Source organism: Hetaerina americana, unplaced genomic scaffold (genome assembly GCF_022747635.1).
Source record: "Hetaerina americana unplaced genomic scaffold, ioHetAmer1.1.p SCAF_1, whole genome shotgun sequence".
Taxonomy (NCBI): domain Eukaryota; kingdom Metazoa; phylum Arthropoda; class Insecta; order Odonata; family Calopterygidae; genus Hetaerina; species Hetaerina americana.
Window position 1 is genome coordinate 21,334,832 of NW_027286069.1, and position 20,269 is coordinate 21,355,100.

At 38.3% G+C, this 20,269-nt stretch overlaps 1 protein-coding gene across 1 annotated transcript in view; it reads right to left on the reverse strand.

The window, feature by feature from the left end:
- Positions 1-4,938: 4,938 nt before the first annotated feature.
- LOC139689118 (protein obstructor-E-like) overlaps positions 4,939-20,269 on the reverse strand; it is a 48,426-nt gene continuing 33,095 nt past the window's right edge. The window contains exons 2-4 of the mRNA XM_071586288.1: positions 10,315-10,539; positions 8,415-8,603; positions 4,939-6,702 (exon numbers count right to left, since the gene is read on the reverse strand). Of these exons, the coding sequence (XP_071442389.1) occupies positions 6,317-6,702; positions 8,415-8,603; positions 10,315-10,539 (800 nt within the window). The 3' untranslated portion in view covers positions 4,939-6,316. The remainder of the gene's footprint in view (positions 6,703-8,414; positions 8,604-10,314; positions 10,540-20,269) is intronic.

Here is a 20,269-nt window from a genome sequence, read left to right on the forward strand (position 1 = left end):
AATAAATGGTTCATTGAGACTATTTCTTTTTCCTGAAAAAAATGCTAATGTCCAACAGAGGGCATGGTTGAATGTTTGATTGTGTTATGCTAGAGATTTAGTATTTCTGATGGCCTCAAAATACCAAAGCCCAACAGAGGGCATGGTTGAATGTTTAATTTGTGTTATGCTAGAGATTTAGTATTTATGATGGCCTCAGAATTGTCTTTCTGTTTGAAATGGTCTGGCATTAGAATTTTATTACGACAGATGGAATAATGGTTTAATTTTTCTCATTAGCCAGAGTTGTCGTTATTTGCTAATATGACTTTAAGGATATCTATAGCAGTAACTATGCAATATTAAGGGGTGTAATAGACTAGTGGGTAAAACGCGTTGTATAAACCACCGGAGGGTCCAGATTCGACTCCCGTATGACGCCTCTGGGCACCCTCAGCTTACCCAAGCTGTTCCTGAGTAATCACAGCCGTGACAGGGAAATTTCGCATTCCCAAGAACATAAGTATAAGGTGAGCTTTACTCACACCTGTCAAATCAACCTTTGGTTTGATTACTGTGATTTTTCGGTTACATTGCTGAATGTTACGCGTTGGTATTCTGAATGCCTAAATTACCTTGAACTTTCGGAAAATCTTCAGTTCTTCATCAATGCATGCAACCTATGCACCTAAATATACCACTTTACAAACAAGTGAATCTCAGAATCAAGGTTTCTCTTGAACTTTCCCTTCATGACTATATAGCTCTAATTACCCATCCATACCAAATGGTAAAAAATATTCTCAGAAGTTGCTCGTTCATTAGCTAAGAAGATATCCACCGTTTCCGTCAATCCCTCCTAGTACCTAATCCAACGCTAGCATTATTGCTAGACTACTTCAGATATATGGCGTGGGGCTGCATGTTTTGATCATGCGTCAACTTTCAATAACTTTAAATTTTTTTTCCCAAACCTTTCTCGCCTAATGCAGCTTCCGTTCTCACTTTCCATGTTAAAACATCCAACGAATTATTTTTTCAGCGTTTGTACGATTACGCAACGGTGTGAATGGCGCGAATCTCATAACCAGCACTTCCGGTTTAGAAAGTGGAAAGCTCTCACAAATGTTGTTGGTTCTCCTTATTTGTGTCCCTCTATTTTGGATACATTGGTTATAACAGAGTTGTTAGTTTCCTGTGTGGGTGTGTGTGTGGAATGGGGGATCATGACGCGTATGCTTTGTCCATATTTACTGAGAATTTGTACCCAATGTCGTCTCACTATCCTTTGGTGTTGTTATCGACTCAATTCAGTCATTGAAACGAAAAGAAAAATTACAGCTCACACGAGGTAAGTTATAGTCCTTGTTATTTTAAATACTGGTAATGAAAACATCATTTTTTTAATGATTACTTAGATTCACTCCCACTATTTTACTTCTTATTTTCTTTGGATAACGCGTGTGGTGACGTAATTAGTCAAATCACCTACAAGCCCACCTTAGAAGCCCTCAAAAAATTCCCCATTCATGCATGAAGTGATATAAATAACATGTTTAAAATACTTAAAATATGATTAATTGCAAACAGTGTAATGAAAGCATTTCTAATTCTAGAGGATTATGTTCAGAACATTGAACAGAAATATTCATGTCTCATGATTTTCCTTTCATAAATAATTGAAAAATAAATATCTCCCAGGAGATAATTATCTTATTAATTTTTATTGAAAATTTCCCACCTTGGGGTTTAAAGTGATGTTATATATAAACGTTGTCAAGAAAGAACTGTCAATAATACGTAGCAATGCATATAGCTGTAGGTACTCCTTTATTAAGCGATGATATAAACGATGGAGTTTCTCCATCAAAATTGAAATTCATAATCAAGCCTGGAAACTAACGTGTACAATAGAATCATATTAAAGAATGCGTGAGAGTAAATTTCATTATGATTCGTTTTTTTTCTAAACTTATAGACCACGATTCTAACGAGCCTACAACAGAGAGCTCAAATACTCATTTATATCCGACAGATAACTAATACGGTGAAGTCACCAGCTTTCAACACCAATGACGATGTTGGATTGGGGAGAGTGCGGCTTCCTGAGTTTATTAATTTGTTCTGCCCTGAGACATATGAACCCCAAAAAATATTTAAAAAAGCCTTAGAGGCATGTAGTGTTGATATGGAGTGATATATTGATTAGGGCTGTCTATGTTATCACTTAATATTACCATGAAACCTGAATAATGCATCGTATATAAATGCATTTTTTCAGTTGAATTTCTATAAAATAGAATGCATTGAGGAATTGCGTTTCGTGCAGATCAAAAACGATATAATTATTGACGTGAGTATGGAGAGGTTGAATTCAATGAATGAGGTAAGTTTTTGCAACCAAAGGTAAGATATTGTTTGTAGTAAGTAGCTTTATGAAAAGTCTGATTAATTTCAAGTACATCAAAGGGTGCCACGAATAACTGCGAAACAGAAAATTTGTGATTCAAAATTGTTTTCGTCTTGAGATTGAAAGTAGCGGTGAGAATTAAATTGCTTTTTAATTACTTTTTAAAAATTAAATTGCTTTCTTCTTTATCCAAAAATTTGGAAATGAAAATTTCCATTACGATTATCTACAATTTATTGTAATCAAAAGGAACATGTGAGATCAAATGAGAAATTTTGAACGTGATTTTTAAAACTTCTTTCACTACTGCAACACCTTTTAATACGCCATCTTTTGGTACAATTTGGTCATTGCGGTATTTTTCGATCAGCAGCAGTCCACTGGGTTGAGGTAAACTCCTTTGTTTATACCATCGTATGTATATATATATATATATATATATATATATATATACTATTTATCTAATTGTAATTACTTACCTTAGGCTTTGAATATTTTCGATCGGGGCTTTAAATTTAAAAAATACTATTTCTTCTAAATCAATTCCTTGAGATCAAATAAGTTACTTTGTCAAAGTGACTCCAAGATCGACAGAATAAAATGAAAGTATTACCAAGACAATTTAAGAAAAAGAAAGATCGGCCCAAGGAGAAAGAAATAAATGGCAGAGACTTTGAATAATAATGCTATGCAAAGGTTCTGCAAAACTTTCATATTAATTGTGTTTTTTTACGGTTCGGAAAAATGGTAATTGAAACAAGACAATACAATTGGAGACTTTTGAGTTGTGAGTTTGCAGTTAAGGATGGAGAAGATGAAACGGACAGAAGAGAAAACGCACATGATTAATTGGACACCAGGCATGGTGAGAGATGATTTTTGAGAGAAATCGAAGGCACGAAAAATGGATGCAGATAATTTTGACTGACAAATGGGTGTTGAAGACTGTGGTAGAAGGGAGAGCGTTACGTAAACGAGGAAGGGGTAGGAATAGTATAGGCAAGTTGGACTTATTAAGGGGAGGAAAGAGTTATACGAAATTGAAGTAGGGCTTAATATAGTGTTTGATGTCGGGTTGTGTTTTGTCCGGAGAGGCAAGAGAATTATGACTGTACTGCTGAGTAGCGTGAGTCCAACGAAACCCTACCTTTATCGGTAGAATATCATGAAAAAATTATATTTTGAAAAGTAAGATCTATTTTAATAAAATTGTCTATAGTACCACTTAAAAATACCGAGATCAACTAGAGTTAAAGCAGTCATGTGAAAGATTTTCTTGATTGAAATTGCATTTTTTGGGAGAGGTTAACTTAATAAAACTGTTGTGGAAAGGTTATTTACGGTTGTAAACACGAAATTCTTCGATCATCCATATTACAGGATTAAAAATTCTCACTGAATCGGCTAAATGAATAATAGACCCATTTATTATTAAACCTACATACATCCCTCACCTTTAGAATAAGGATGTTCTAATCTATAAAAGAAAGGTAATAATGTTCTGCTTCTGGATATCGCCGTCAGGGATCGCAGAAGAGGATGATTCTCCTGGCGCCATGGTCCAAAGAAATTATATGAATGCAAACTCTATTTGTTGGGACAAGTTGTCATCCATTGGTTAAAGTATAACATTGCTGTCACTTACTGGTGTTTGCGCTGTCATCATTCGTCTAATTAGGTGACGTATTATAGAAAAACATAAGGTGTGCACACTTGCTGATCCTTTTCTTAATTATTTAAGGTTTTATATTGAAAATTTTTATTTTTATGGTACATACATGAACAACCATTGTATTAACACAACACATGACAACACAGTCTCCAATATATTATCGTCCTTAGATACTCCTAATGCGGACAAAATTGGACTCAGTTCTGGTCAAAATATTGATGGAATGGGAATTAATCCAGTCATACAATGAATTTAAATTAAATCTTAACATAGCCATATCTACAGAAATGAAACAATGATTAATTTTTGCTATATTAAAAAAAATGTGCGATTCAGTCGAAATTCTCAAAATCCTGACATAATTTTAATTCACAAACATCTCATTAACTTCAAATCGATCAATAATTGAAAAAAACACAGTAGCATAAAAAATATTCGATACCATACAAATCCAGATAATATGCCAGTTCATTATAACTTCACTGAACACTGCCATTAGACTTTTTCTTGTAAGCTAAGAGCTTATTAACAACTCCAGGTATCGCTAACTGAATCCCTGCCGTTGTTCTGACGTATTCGAAAGGGGTAGCTTGTAGAAAATTACAAAAAAATAACTATTAATTTTGAAATACCTATTTTTCGACCTGAACTAATTTCTTTTGCTCTTGGTAAATTTTCATTCAGAAATAAAACATTTCTCTTGCCAAATACTGGCAGTGTACAATGAAAGGTGAACCGTTTATTGCCCTCAAATTCTACCACTGCTGAGACCAACTTAATGATATGCTTACGCAATATTGAGAACATAAGGACAATAAATAATATCAAGCACCATGAGCAGCTTATGCAATTCAAACTGGATAAATAAAACAATTAATAGATTTATTTTTTTAATCTTTTAAATTACAGAATTGTAGTTTCTGGGATGGTAAAACATTAAAAAAATATTTCACGATGAATTTTAACGAGTTCAATACGACAAGGCGAGCTTTTGCCACATCTGATTTTATTTTTTGCTCGACGTAATTTCGATTGAGTTCTTCGACTTTCATTGCCGAAATGTCTTAATCCCTTTAGGACACGTGTTTAAACCTCCGGTAGACAATGCAATGTAAAAAAAGAACGCCTTGTCGTTTGCTGAAGGTTAAAAATTTATCGGGAATAATAAAAAAATACCGTGTGGAATTGCAACTAACATAATTGATAAGTTATCAAGTAATGCGATAAATCTCTCAGGAAAGTGTTCATTGTTTCCGTTCAAAAAAAATAAAATGGCAGACAAAATTGCCTGTTATAAGGAAGATAGAATATAAGGTAAAGAAACGAATCGACTATAGATGCGCGAAAATGACATTTTTTACGTGGGAAACATTGAAAACTATTTACATGGGAAGGTGGGGTGATCCACGGGAGCTCTTTCATTTCGAATGCACAATATGCCCAGAGATGTCTGGGACGTGAATGTTTACATCTTGAAAATTACTGTATCTCGTTGATAATGTCCTCTTTCCAATTGGTCCTCAAACGAAAGAGAAGGTTTGTCAGCGTCATCTCACGGCTCAATTGTGCAGCATAACGAAATCAATGAACGACAAATTCTTTCAGAGCAATATCAAGACTGATACGTAATAATTTGAGCGCCGAATCGCCCTAATTTTATTCTTCAGAATAATTTTGAAGCGATGCCGACATTTAAGGCACGAAAATTTATGTAAATTGACAACTTTAACTGGCCTGCACCATGGAATTTCACGAGCTAACGGGGCAAAAATCTAAACAGTATAAGAGACGAGAGCTCCCGCGTCCACAAAAGATGATAAAGGGACGTCTAAGGGTTTGTAGTGGGATAGGGATGTTTAAAAGACTAAGGGCTGTTGAATATACCTTACAGAACGGAGCGGCAACAAAAAAATAATAAAACCCTCAGGTTTCGTGTCCTTTAGAACCGAGTCCATTTTCATTTTTTTTAAAAGTACACGCGTTCCTCACGCACACATTATCCCCTCCAACTTCATCTTCATCAAAAGAGTCCAGTGCTTCGGGATTTAGCGTGCACCATGCGGGATGAATTTGTTTTTTTTTTTCATTTTGCCTTATACTTCTCGGATGAGGATGGATGATATCTAAGCGATGTCTCAATGGGATGGTTTGTGTTTTTTGGGCGGGAGTGGAAAGGGAGATTGGGCTTTTTTTATGTTGGAAGGGGGGGGCGAGTGTTGTTGATCGATTGATTAAGGGAAATATGGAAGAGGCCTTCAGTTCCTTCCGGAGTTCTGCTTGGGCCTCAGGGGCAGTGGGACGGCACCCTGGGGGACCTGGAAGCCACCGCCGCCGCCTCCTTGGGGCCTCCTGGGGCCAGGAGCCTGTCCGGGTCGGGGGATGTTCTCTTCTTCGTCGTCGAACCTTCCGCCGCCCTGCTGTTGGCCGCGTCCCCTTGGGGCCTCCTCCTCCTCCTCGGGAGGGGGCGTGGTGGGAACCTCGCAGTCTTCGGTGGGTGGCACGACGCACCTCAGGGAACGCTTGTCGAAGACGAGGGTGGCCGGGCACCTCTGAAGGCGAGGGTATCCTCCTTGGCACTGCCAGTAGCGGTTGCAGGACTTGCCGAGTGGAACGTTACCGTTTGCGTCGTCGTTGCAGAGAGCTGTGTCCGGGAAAAAAGTTTTTTAAGCACGGTTACAATCCGTTCTGGACCACTTAAGAGTTATATGAAAAAGTGACTGCAACACCAATTGAAGCGAGGGAAATTAATGCCTTCACGGCTCCATTCCATTTGTTCGGTCAAGTATTGAAAGCAAAATTATTATGCTTACTCGTGAATTAAATTTTGTGAAATAGTTTATAAAACTATATATATATATCTTCGTTATTTTGATGGTGCTTCATGATCAACGTATTTATTTCAAGACAAACGTCCACAAATACCACCTAAACAAATTAATTTTAAAGTTACGACACAAAACGACATTTTGTGGTGGTAATCGTGAAATTTTGTATTTAATCACTCGTAAACACGATATAATTTTATGAGACGTATTACACATTTAGTACAACATTTATCCGGCAAAAGAAAGCATCACTAATAATTTTATATTGTAGACAACGTTGCTAGGCATCACGTATTATAATATCTGAAGATTTTTCACTTGAAATTTGTTAATTTGGCTTTCCACTTTAAAGTTTTTGAACGATTATGTTTCGCATATAGATGTTATTGCCACACTCATTTGTGTAAGTTTTTTTTAAATTTGGAGATAGATTTATGGGACGTGCGCTAAATTAAAAAACTCGACAAGAGCACAAAACATACGTGCTTAAATTTATTCTCAAGGGGTTATGCCATTTTATTTTCAATTGTACTTTATTTTAAAACCATACTATGGGTTTGAAAACTATTAAAGGTCATCAGATTATATTTTCCACTGATTACTTCGTAATTTCATTTTAGGTTTATGGTTATTAATCGAATATGTTGCGAGGCTTGAAAATCATAAATTATCAGACTTGCGGTATGTCAAAACCATTTCTTGCTAAACTAAATGATCTCTAAAATTTTATTTAAAAGGAAAATCAAATTGATTCATTGTTCGAATGACTTCCTCTGTTAAAAAAGTAATGGAATGAATTACTCTATGACAGTCAAAGATTGATCACTAGAAGAGCCATTGGGAAATTCCATTTTAATCATTCTTATTGTCTTTTTAACCATTCTTTCTGGCCCCGGTGGCAACGGATTGACTCCCTCGCCTACCAACTCAGAGGTCGTGGGTTCTGTTCCCGCCTAAGTGGGTTTTCTACCACCTAGGGCTTGGGTGTTTTTTTATAATTGTCTTTACTATATGTACGTATAGGAGTTAGGGGAAAGAAGGGACTACTATTATCTCAATATCACCTCAGTAAAAATCTGTTAAATAAATAAATAAATATCAATAATAATTTGTACATTTGGAGGACTCGAAAGATATAATGCTCACAACACCAAACCTTGTCTGCAAACAATCGTTCTTCACTTGAATTCTTGAGGTTTTTAAATCCTCAAGGTTAAGATCATTCCTGCAAACCGCAACTACATAGGAATTTATAACGGTTATTTATGCCTCTTAACTTGTTCCCCCTCCCCGGGTGAGCTCACCATTCCCAGGCGCACAAAACAATGGCAAAACAAAAAGCGATAGAAGTCGAGCTCAAGCCATTCCATTGAGAAAACACATTGAGGATACATAATTCATTTTCATGGCAGTCATCATCGAGGTCCTGCAACCTTCGGGGGAGGAGACATAAACCTCTCCCCCTTCACACACAACCCCCACCCCCCCGCGAGACGCAGTCGCGTCGCGTCATAAACCACAGACTCACGGTGCTTCTGGCATCCGTCCACGTTCTCGGGCCAATCGCAGGAGTGGGTGTTCTCGTTGTACAGGAGTCCTCCAATGCAAAGCTGTTCGGTAGCGGTACCGTTCCAGCATGTCCAGTAGCGTGTGCAAGAGGTCTCATGCCCGAAGATGCCGTACAGCCAGTCGCAATGCTCCGTGGAGATGGGTCCATCTGATTGAACGGAGAGGGGGGATATCGTTAACCACGACCAGAAAGTGTATATCATGACAAAACTGTAACCCATTCGTGAAAGAGTCTTAAAAAATGAGCGTATCACTACATCGTATGATGGCTAAAAGTCTAAAGGTTTAAAATTTTTAGGTCAAAAACTACAGCAGAAAGAAGAGTTTATCCATCTTTGAACGTTTTGAATCCAAGAAGATAAAAGTAGCAGCGGATAAGAAGATGAGGAATTTAGTTAAGCAAAGAAGCTTTCACAAGAAAGAGGGAGTTGATGACATGAACGTTGAGTTAGAATGTTAAGGACAGATCGTAAAAACTTTGATTTTGAGCGATGTTTTGCACGTCGCGGAAACTTGGTCGTTGGAACAAGATAGTTAGCGTATATTTAAAGGAGATGAGGGCATAGAAAAGGATGGAAAAGATAAAAAGGACAGAGATAAAAGTAAGCAAAGAGGCACAAGGCATGATGGGAGGGAAGAGAGGATTATTGGGAGAAATCCAAAAGAGGCAGGAAAGGTGGATGCAGAGCATTTCAAATTGCGATGGAATGTTGACGACTGTGATAAGTGGGGAGAAGGTTGAGAATGAAAGGAAGGCGTAGGAAAAGGATAATATTGTTAGATGAAACAAATGGGAGAAAGTTTGAGGAATAGAAGAAATGCTTTTTGTAGTACTGGTTGCCAGGTTCTGCCTTGTTAGGCGAAGTAAAGAAATGGAGAGGTGTACATTCAGTGTTTACCCAAAAACTTAAGCATTGAACGATATAATACTAAAGAAAAAATTGTTTTGAGAAGTCACCTTTTTATATGATATATTTTAACCTCAATCGAAATAATCTTTTCAATAAAATCTAAGAATACTTAAACTGTAATTCATGCCAAAGTTATTACAAAATATTGACCACCTACACCACATTCTTCGGCTACTGATGGCAAACTAGATCCGATTGCAGAGTTTCTACAGTTTGCTCATTATGTTTATCGTCTTCTTTATGCCAATTTATTTTATTCTCAAACGTTTATCGTCCTTAGTCGGGTCATAAGAGAATTCAATCGGGACAATCTCCCCTCCCCATTTGTGAAATAGTTTTGGCTTAAATAAAATTGAAAGTACAAATTACTTATACTCCCGACATTACTTTTTAAATAACATATCGTCCCTCTTGCATACATTTATCCTTTAAAGGGTGCGCTGTGGTATCAAAACTAGCTGGACTAGTTTCAAAATTAACATAATTTGTCAACTTTCTTCGTAGAGAAAAAAATTATGAAATTATTTCTCAAAATTTCCAAAATTTGGCCCACTCCTTAGAGAATTTCTAGATCCACTACTGTGCTGACGTGTCGTTGCTCAGTGATGGTTAACGATAATCTAACAAAAGAGAAACCTATAAACGTTCCGTAATAGTACAGAGTTTGCGTTGAAAACTTCAATACACCAGAGACGAAGAAGAGACCACAATAATATTAAAATCGAAACAAAATTTGGATGAATTTAATTCAAACGGGCCCTCTTAATCCTTTATGACCCCTCGTCCCGCTTTTGTGAAGCCCTGAGGTCATCAGCAGCGGGGTGTTTTGGGTCGGGAGAGAAGAGGGGAATGGTATGTAGTGGGGGCATTGCCAAACTCCGACCACTCAAGTCTGATAGTACCGAACCCCGAATGAGATGGAGTGAGAAGTTCCGCCCCGAAACTCACTTGCGAACTGCTTTCCCTCGCAGTAGTTTGCCCTCCAAGGGTAGTCGCATCCCTCCGTCACACCCCTGTGCTTCCCGGCGAACACGAGGCCGTTGGGGCAGTCGTAGAGCTCAGGCTGACCGCTGACACACTCCCAGTACCTGTCGCAGTAGGTGGTGTCCGGAGACAGACGACCCTTGACCTTGCACGGGTCGACCTCAGGTTCCTCCCTCTTCTGTGCGGACACTGTGGCAAGGAGAGAAGAAAGACAGCGGGTTAAAATAAAATTATGGTAAGTCAAATGCTTCGGGGAGTTTTTCTGCCAGAAATAACATTAAGGGGTCACATAAAAGGAAAAAAAGACGCTCATACTAGGTTTTAGAATGACTCGTTAAAATTAAGCTTAAATTAAATTAAGTATGTTTAAGTCCAATACCGACCGTTAAAGAGATCAGTAGCTGACAGACTGTTTTGCTAAGGTTACAAAATTTACTCTCTCTAATGAGCAATCTTAAATATTTTGATAAAATCAGATTTGTAGTAATCTCCAATTTAAGTAAACGTTCACCTTAGCTTATATTTGGATTTAACCAGACCGGCCTCAAAGGTATACCTATTAATATTTTTACTCCCTCTCTTTTGTCCATGTTCTCTTTATTTTTAAGACCGTCCTCATGCTTACTGTTCAATTCAGACGCCCTTTTACTGTGATAATCCGTTAAAATACGACCTCTGTCACTACATTCTCTCTTCTACTTTAACACATTCTTCACCATTTCATTTCTCCAATCAAATATATATATATATATATAGTATATATATATATCAAATCAAATATATATATATAAATCATATATATATATATATATATATATATATATATATATATATATATATATATATATATATATATATATATATATATATATGTGTGTGTGTGTGTGTATATATATATATATGTATATATATATACATATAATATATATATATATATATATATATATACATATATATACATATATACACACACACATGTATGCTTTTGCCGCGTCTTCGTGCTGATTTTTTTTATCGCGTGTCGAAACCTGGGTTGTTTGCATTGGTGGTGTCATCGCACTTCATTGTACCAGCGACATTCTTTGTCACTCCTCACTCCAGCCAGGTGCCAGGATTCCAATGCCCCTTCCCAACTCCCACCCTCCAACTTAAAAGCCCATGCCATCCTCGCACTCCCCGGCATTTCCTTTCACTCAAAAAGGCTCTTCGCGTTGACTCACATCTGATATCGCATAAATTGACGGAGTACCGATGCGACGCGTCTTCATCGGTAGGCCACGTGAATCCCACGCGCATCACGTCATCAGCGTAAAGAGAATAAAATTCTTCTCCCTCATCCGGAAAAATTCGCGAGCAACTATCATTACATCTCCTTGAGACTCAGAGTGATACAATAATATATTTTCATTAATCGTATTGCGTTGATCATTATTCTTTTTCCAAGTTTTACTCCTTTGAAATGTAACATAGCACTGATAATAAAGTGTGAAGATAAAATTATGTAATTTATCGAAACCGGGTCGTGCTATTGAACTTATCTAGTGGAAAATTTTGTTCTTTATTTTGGTCGAATTCCACCACATCACGCCTGAAACTACTCAATTTATAGCACTGATATTTTCTCCCTTAGCCTAAAGTGATTGTTTAAAAAACTGCTAAGTTTGTGCCATTAATTTAACTTCTTATTCCATGGATGTGATAAGTTTTTAAATCAGCAGTATAGTTTGAGCTAATGCGATGTAATGGACAAAATATAGAAAGGCTGGAAGTAGTCAAAAATAAAATACCAAAAAGATTTTTTGGACGAACGCAGAAGTATGGAAATGGCGGAGAGACATGTTGAGTGGATAATCAAATAGAATTATAGAACTAGACTCAATAAGTCGCTTAACTTGCTTAATAAAGTCAAATAATTTGTTAGATGGATCTTTCCATAAATATTCATGGATGAAACGATTTCAAAAAGGTAGGATTATGGAATAATTATTATGGAATTTTACGATAATGGAATGGACGCTGTTTGTGAGTTGTCATAGTGTGATCTGATGACGTGGGAAAAGTTTTCAAGAAATGATTTCATAAAGTATACGTATTTTTCAATTTGATCCATTTGAATGGGGCTAGGGAAATGTGCATGAGGTGGGCAAAAACTGTTTTTGAAGGGCCCAAGTCCATAAGTAGTTAAAGCGATCGAGTAAGAAGTAGCGCGTAATTACAGTCGATAAAACTTTGAAAATGATGTCTCAGTGAAATATAGCAGGATTCTACCGTTTACCAATCAAGCGTAAGTTTGACTCCTTTGCTGCATTGGATACACGAAGACACAATACCATTATTCATGATGAGTTTACTTTTTTACACCACAATCCAAGGAGTGAAACTAGAGCAAGTGAAATCTGGCTGAACACCCAATAAACTCAGGATGGAAGAAGTTCAACTGACATCATGCGAGGAGTAACTTAAGTTATTTAAGCTAAGAAGACGTTCATGAAAAAGAGACAACTATTATGTTCAGAGAATCTTAGGTCGTAAAAAAGACAGTAGTTCGTCCAAACGTCAAAAGACTGATGATTTCTCTTCGTGTACTTGATTTAGTTATACCTCTTTGATTTACTTTTCTCAACTTAGCCCATTATTAGTCGTGCAACGTTTTGCTGAGAAAATATCGAGTTTTAATAAGTGATGTCATGTCAAAGATGATAATTAGTGAGCTTTTTATCAATATTATGATTTTTTAATTTTTGTCATGGCGATATCGAAACTTTCTATTCCGTACAGGTCATACAATAATTTATTGATAAGAATTTTTCAATCAAACAGACACGCGTTAAGGGAAACGAAGGATGTGAGAACGAGCATTTACACTTAGAAATTGGCCTGTAACTGACAGGAATTCTTTTTTATTTTAGGCTGTCATTCGAATGGATTTCTTGTAATAATATACACCATCGTTTCCTATCGTCGAAGTAGATTCGGCGGCATCTTCCGCGTGGAAAGCAACCGTCTCCCGAATTCCAAACCTCATGGAACACGAATCATCGAGTTTGGGAACACGTAGTGACAACCCGTGGGAAGCGGGAAGTGGTGTTTGGGTGGAGGAGGAAAACATCTCCGGATTTCGAATCTCAAAGCACGTAGCGGAACCGAAAGGGAGCGATTGGTTGGGAACCAATGCGAAGCAAGCTTTAGACTCAACTGCGAGATTTTACTCTTGTCGTGGGGGAGAGAGAGAGAGTGAAAAATGAAAGGAAACTCACTCTCTCTCTCTCTCTCTACCTCTTGGTGGTTCATTCTCACACGACCAAAACGTCTCTCTCTCTCGCCGACAGCGTTTCCCACGCCCCTTCCCTCCTCCTCTACTAGGGGCCTCTCTGTCTATATCCTCCTCCTCCTCCGCCCCACCGCATAGGCCACCCCCGTCTCCCATCCACCTCATCGGATTCTCTTTCGACACGGCCGCGTGTCGCAATCGCCTTCATGCATCCGATAGGAGTCATCTCGGGTGCCTCTGCCCCTCCTCCTTCACTTCCCGCCAACCCCACCCTATTCCTCCACTTCCCCCTACCCACCTCGACTCTTTCCTCAACCTACAACCCCTCTCCCTATATAGTGCCAGAGATCAGCCTTGGCTCTTTCACCTCCAAACACGCACTCCTCCCTTTGCATCCCTTCCCCCCCCTATTCCAGTATCCCGCCCATCTTACCCACCCTTCCTGAGGGGGTGGGAGGGAGAAGGGCACCACCACCTCCTCTTCCTCCATCGACGGCCGTGGGGTTCCTCTCCTCTTGGTGATTTATGCGCCTTCGTGGAGCACCACCGTTCTATCTATTTATAGCATCGAAGTCTTTTTCCTCTTGCTCTGCGATAAACAGCTTTCTCGACGAAAGGATGCGGATTCGAATTGACAGTTGAGAGAAAATCGAATGCCTCAAGTTCGCTTCGAGCGTGGTGATCGATTGCTGGCGATGAAATCAAATGAGCAGAACAAATAGGTGCCATTTATGATGATGGTGAAACGGAGGTTTGAGATTTATTAATTTTATTGCGGCAATAACTACGAGTATATGGTTTATTTTTAAGTCCTTCTTAAAACTATTCAAAAGTGGAGATTGCACGTTAAAATCACTTCGGCTCCAAGAGCTATCTCTAGGACAACCAAAAAGCATAGTCTATCAGTCAAGTCAGGGTTTGTGATGCATTCGGGTTCTCAATATCGGCCACCAATCTTAAGCCCCGCATAACTTGGCTCTTAAATACTCAAAGCATCATGCAACTTGAATCATTATACTAGTAAACCAAAAAAGGAATTAATTTTAAGTCATAAGCAAGTCATGTGGACAGGGTTTGTGTAGAGAATTGATATAACCTATTATATGTATTTAATATGCATATTTAATCCAATAACCATTGAGTTAAATTTCATAAAAAATAAATTCAAGTAGCGACTAGCTTTTTCTGGTAATATTATAAACTATGGCTAGTTTCTGGTTGATGGGACGGTCAGAACGGGTGAAATTTAATTTGAAGTTATCTTGAGTGAATTATGGTTTTTCAGTATGCCATGAAGTATTTTTCTTAATTAAAAATTAATGCATAACTGGCTAACTGATCTCCTAAAAATGAGCTAATCAACTGTTTAACCGATTGTCTCAGTAATTGATATCGCTCGTCTGTCCGAGAACCGATTCCATCTACTACCTTGATCAAAACGTTCCCGGAATAACCACCGTGTGGCGCTCCCATCGTTCCGATTTGAGTTCTGTTTTTTTTGTTAAATTGGTACATCTGTTGTTGATATTCCCTTTAAATCTTAGTGTCATAACTTGACATTTGCAAAAGTTACGTAGCCAAGAGTACATCTATCTCTGTGTGTGTTGGCGATTTTTTACAATTGCAGAAATGGATTTAAATTTGCAACAACGAACTTGTATAAAATTTTGCGTAAAAAACGGATTTAGTGGCGCACGGACGTTGGAAATGTTGGAAAAGTGTTTCGGCAACGATTCTCTAAAAAAAACGGTCGTTTACCAGTGGCACGAGCGGTTCAGAAGTGGTCGTGAGTCAATCGAAGATGATGAACGCAGTGGCAGACCATCGACATCGAAAGTCGGTGAAAAAATTGATAAAGTAAAAGAAATGTTGGTCAATAACCGCAAATTAACCATCAGAGAAATAGCGGAGGACTTGAACATTGCCTATGGATCCGCCCAAGACATTGTGGTTAATGATTTGGGTTTCCGTCGTGTAGCAGCAAAGTAAAGACCTCAATTTCATGCAAAAAGAGACCGTGTTGACGTCGCAAAAGACATGATTTGCGAGGCTGAATCCGATCCCACATTCATCAAAAGGATCATTACTGGAGACGAGACGTGGGTTTATGAGTACGACACGCAATCCAGACATCAGGCAAGTGAATGGCGTTCACCAAATGAGCCGAGACCAAAAAAACCACGTCGTTTTCAGTCAAAAAAGAAGGCAATGCTGACGGTTTTCATGGATTACAACGGTGTAGTGCATCATGAATTTTTGCCAGAAGGCCAGACAGTAAACAAAGAGTATTATTTGGGCGTTATGAGACGTTTGCGTGAAGCAATTCGCCGAAAGAGACCAGAAATGTGGGCAGAAAACTCGTGGATTTTGCACCATGATAACGCACCGTCGCACAGTGCTATCATTATTCGTAATTTTTTGACGAAAAATGCAACAAATACCATCCAACAGCCACCGAATTCACCTGATTTGGCTCCCTGTGACTTCTTTCTGTTCAATCGAGTTAAAAAACCATTACGGGGAACGCGTTTTAGCAGCCGAGAGGAAGTAATGGAAAAATCGCAGGAAGCACTGATGGACATACCGAAAACCGAATATAAAAAATGTTTCGAGGATTGGATCAAGCGCTGGCATAAGTGTGTTGCAGTCGATGGGGATTACTTTGAAGGGGACAATATAGATTTAGATGAATAAACTTGTATTTTTAATTTTCTGAATAAATTCCGGGAAATTTTTGATCAAGGTAGTATTTCAAAAGTCTTGGATTGTCCACTGTGGCAATTTCCGATCGCTCTATTACCACCAATGAAAAGTTACTGACAGTTTTTTGGAAGTACATTGTAAATGAACAGGAGACTCCACGGCGAATTATCTTGAATGAAATAAATTTTTGTTTGAAATGTTGTTCTTGCAGATTGGTCCCACTCTTTGCCAATGATTTCTACATATAACACAATGTATTCAATTCCATTAGGGAAATTCAATTTGTTTCTTGAACTCCTATTTAATATTTCCTGTTGTGAACGTATTTTTCTTTAAATGACGCTTAATTTACGCTCGTAGTTTCAACGCAATCACAACTTTTGAGTTGTTTTCCTACTTTCGACGCTGACTTTTAAAACATTGTGACTGTATTTTATATAAGTCAAACGCAAAACCCATCGGACTCACCGAGAACGAAACCCTCGGAAAATATTTTTCCTTTATTTTAGAAGCATTCTCATTTGTAATGGCATTGAAAACTCAAAGCCGTTAGCATAATTGGGGGGGGGGATTCTACCCCTTCAGGCAGTATATCCTACCAACAATAATATTTATTGAAGAGAACTATTTGCTGTCTTTCAGCATTTTGGCACTTAGAATGAGAGTTTGCTTTTGGTGAAGTGGTATTGTGGTGAAGCCAGATTTGTCACCGTTGTTGAAGGGAAAACGTCATTTTACTTTAGCTTGCTCTTCCGTTGAAATCAGAGAAACATTTTAGATCCATGATTGTATTCGATTGGATGGTTGCAAGAATATGAAAACTGCCTCACAAGTGATAACAGTGAAGCATTTCATTCACAAATTATTAAGAATTCCTGTTTTGAGGATAAGAATTTTTGGCAATGGTGTAAAATGTGAAGAATTGAATTTGTATAACTTTAAACATTAAATGCATTATTTAATCGTGGTATTTCAGGAAAAATCATTGAAATACACTGCGCTTGAGTAGAAACATACATAATGGAAGGAAACATGATTCATTTAGGAAATATATTAAATTTTTCCAAGACTTTCAGCGGTGTCAAAGGATTTTGATATGGTCATACGTTGGTGAGATGAAAGGTATAATTTCTCCTCTTATCTCGTTTATTTAGCATATAGATTGACGATAAAAGAATACCTACATCATTTGGGGTAGCAGCATTTTGTGTCAGCGTTGTTAAAAGTTTCTCTTTGCCAATTTCTAATTGAATTACTTTTACCCTCTCGGGACAGATGTTCAGAAGGACTCAATATTAACTAATATTTCATTTTGAAGGTATCATAAAAATTCAGGATAGTTGACATTTTCTTCTATGATTCTTGTCACTCATTGAATAAATCAAATTACAGTGACGAGAAAATGGATTACCGAAAAAATTAAGAAGCCATCCTGTTTTGAAAGTAATATTTTTTAGAGGATTCTTTTTTCCCGATTCGCGGCGGAAATAGTGTTAATTATTAGAGGCAATTACTAATGCCAGATAAATTTTAATTTCATCGGTAGAATGTAGATAGTAAAAATTATAAGCATTATTTTGGAAAAGACGACAATATTGTACTGTTTACTGAGCTTTGAGGAGTTACTTTTAAACGGAAAAGTTCGCGATGCAATCATTTTATATAGATCCCTTTTTTTCAATTTATATTTTAAACCCGTGATTGGTTGCATGATTGGTACATTCATATGAGCCATTTTGGTCATAATTTATCTTGGTAATTTCTTATAATCGTTCTCCTAAATATACGCATATATTTATGTGTGTGTGTATATATATATATATATATATATATATATATATATATATATATATATATATATATATATATATATATATATATATATATATGTGTATATACACACACACACATACATTGAAACACGAAAACCTATCATTTGGCAAACAAATATTATTCACATATTCACATGGAAATAAATGTAAGGAAAAGGTATAGGAACATACCTGTATATAAAAGACGTACAAAGTATAGTTGGGGAAGGCAGAATCGAGCAGACTACCAGCGCAAAAATATTTTCTTGACCGGGACTTGAACACCGGATCTTCCGACTTGCCGGGCCGATGCTCACTTGAGCCAGCGAGGAAGCGTAATAAAAAAAGTGATAAAAAATTAGCCTTCTTCTGAGAGGCAACATCACGCATTAATAAGCACCCATGGATGTCTCTGCGTATGATTCATGTCTCTGGCCCTAATGTCTTTTGATGGCTCGTAGAGAATAGTGGCATGTGGAACCCTCGGACCTCGGAATACTTCACTTCGCTAAAAATAAAAGCCCTTTCCACTAATTCGACTTCGAGTCACTGCTTTCCTTATTTCTCCTGATCAACGGAAAACGGCCGTCTTTGGTGCGGGAGACGGTATGCTTTCTCCAGATGTGTACGTGTATGCACAGTTTCTGCGTATCGCTCCTTCTCCTTCGGCCACTACTTTGCCGGAGGATGGACGAAGGCTGCGATAGTGAGACTTGCGGGGGGAAGGGTTCGTGAGTGGGGTAGGATGGTAGGTACATACAGTGGGGCAGCAGGAGGTGCGGCGTGTAAGGAGAGAGGGGGATTGGCAGTCACTCTGCAGAAGGACAGATTGAGGTCTCGAGGTGTCGCTGCGGGCGCGCGAATTGCTACCGATGACGTCGCGTCAGCCAAGTCTCATTTGACGAGGAAACCTCGCTCAGCCCATACGGGAGCACCATTGGCCAATCTGCAATCACCACATTACACCCATTCAAGTCTCCATTTCAGTTCGACAGGGTCCGTCGTTTCAGGTCCTACCGTCACCGTAGTGGATTATGCATTGCTACGTCGACTGGCGTAATTCTAACTAATTAATCCACATCAGGATAGCAAAAGTTACCTATTTGAGTTAAATGGCACGCCGCACGTGACCGCCACCTACAAGGCGAATGATTTTATGCATAAAAATGAGCATTCGCGTATGACTGCGTTAAAAGTTACTGTCGTGACACTTCCCGCAGTTTATTTGAATTTACATTTGCTGAAATTATGAATTGCATTCAGTTTTAAATGCACTGATTTTACTTAAAGTAACTATAATCAAAAACATTATCATCATATCAACTACCACCTACATTTGATTCATAAAAACTACACGTACGCAAAACTAAAGCTATTAAAGTGGTTCTCAAGAGATTGAAAGGATGATACATGTAATTTGGAATACCAGAGAGAATAGAAGGTGGAAAAATACTTTTGAAAAGTCATTCTTAAGAGGAAGGAACAAGGAAAAGGGTAAGAAGAGAGGAGTTTGAAGAAAATGGAAATTTAAAGGGAGGGCAAAGTGAATATGCTTTGACGGCACGGTTTGCGTGCACATGTTCCCCCAGCCTCTTGTCCGCTACCCATAGTCTAACGCATTCATGAGATTCTAGCTCTTACAAATAGGATGACAAAATTTGATATCTCAAAAATATGCCTTCTACTTAATATTTTTACACGGGAAAAGATTTCAGGGGATTTAATGGGTCATGCTCAGCAGCGCATTGGGTAGAAAAAGTACGAAGCCGAAGTTATCGATCTTTAGACCGAAGGCTAATGACGATGACCTGCATTTCGGGAAACTTAAGGGGAACGATAATTTCTCTTCGCTGAGATTGGAGAGGTAAAGAGGCCTTTCGCCCTTCTCCACCCTCTCACTCCGACATTGACGATATCAAAGTCCCAAGACCCCCTCCCCCGCCCCCCGCGATCGTTTGACTTGCGACCCGCATTCCTGTCGAAATCGTCCCTCAAGCACCTCCCGACGGCTTCCCTTCACCGCCGCCCGTTCCGAGTCGTGAGGGGAACAACCCCCGGCCGATGATCGTGCCATTACCCGTGCGAAGGCACCACGCACTGTTTCAATTTTTGCCCGTGGGGGGTCAAGATTATT